The 553-nt window shown below is 51.7% G+C and overlaps 1 protein-coding gene across 1 annotated transcript; it reads left to right on the top strand.

The window, feature by feature from the left end:
- Positions 1-303: 303 nt before the first annotated feature.
- On the top strand, positions 304-547 carry LOC123965860 (histone H4 type VIII-like; the record flags this gene model as incomplete). Its single annotated transcript, XM_046042192.1, has 1 exon — positions 304-547. A coding segment is annotated over exon 1 (224 nt), but the record flags the coding sequence as incomplete, so codon positions are not given.
- Positions 548-553: the final 6 nt, after the last annotated feature.

Raw genomic sequence — 553 nt, 5'->3', positions numbered from 1 at the left:
ATGTCCATTTAATGACAAAAGGGTTAATATTTCTGTGAGTAGACTATAAAAAGGTGCTGATGCAGAAATGAAAAATAAAAAACAAGCCGCCGCTGTTAGAAATAATAGAGCTGATTCTCATAAAAACAACAAAAACTAGCTGCTCAGTGTGGGCGGGGCCAAACGGGTGACTCTCCAGAGAGGGAGGAGCTTCAGGACAGCTGAGTTTGGCACCGCCCAGCGGAACTCGCGCCTTATGTCTTCTCTTACGTCCGCAGATCAGATGTAAAAAGCGCGTGTCGCCCGTTAAGTTCATCAGTTTGTTGAACGAGTAAAGCTGAAAGATGAGCGGAAGAGGCAAAGGAGGAAAGGGACTCGGTAAAGGAGGCGCTAAGCGTCACCGTAAAGTGCTCCGTGATAACATCCAGGGAATCACCAAACCCGCCATCCGCCGTCTGGCTCGCCGCGGCGGAGTGAAGCGGATCTCCGGTCTGATCTACGAGGAGACCCGCGGGGTGCTCAAGGTCTTCCTGGAGAACGTGATCCGCGACGCCGTCACCTACACCGAGCACGC

Source organism: Micropterus dolomieu, unplaced genomic scaffold, assembly GCF_021292245.1.
Source record: "Micropterus dolomieu isolate WLL.071019.BEF.003 ecotype Adirondacks unplaced genomic scaffold, ASM2129224v1 contig_11517, whole genome shotgun sequence".
NCBI lineage: Eukaryota > Metazoa > Chordata > Actinopteri > Centrarchiformes > Centrarchidae > Micropterus > Micropterus dolomieu.
The sequence above is the reverse complement of the archived record's forward strand: the minus strand, read 5'-3'. Positions and strand labels throughout refer to the sequence as shown.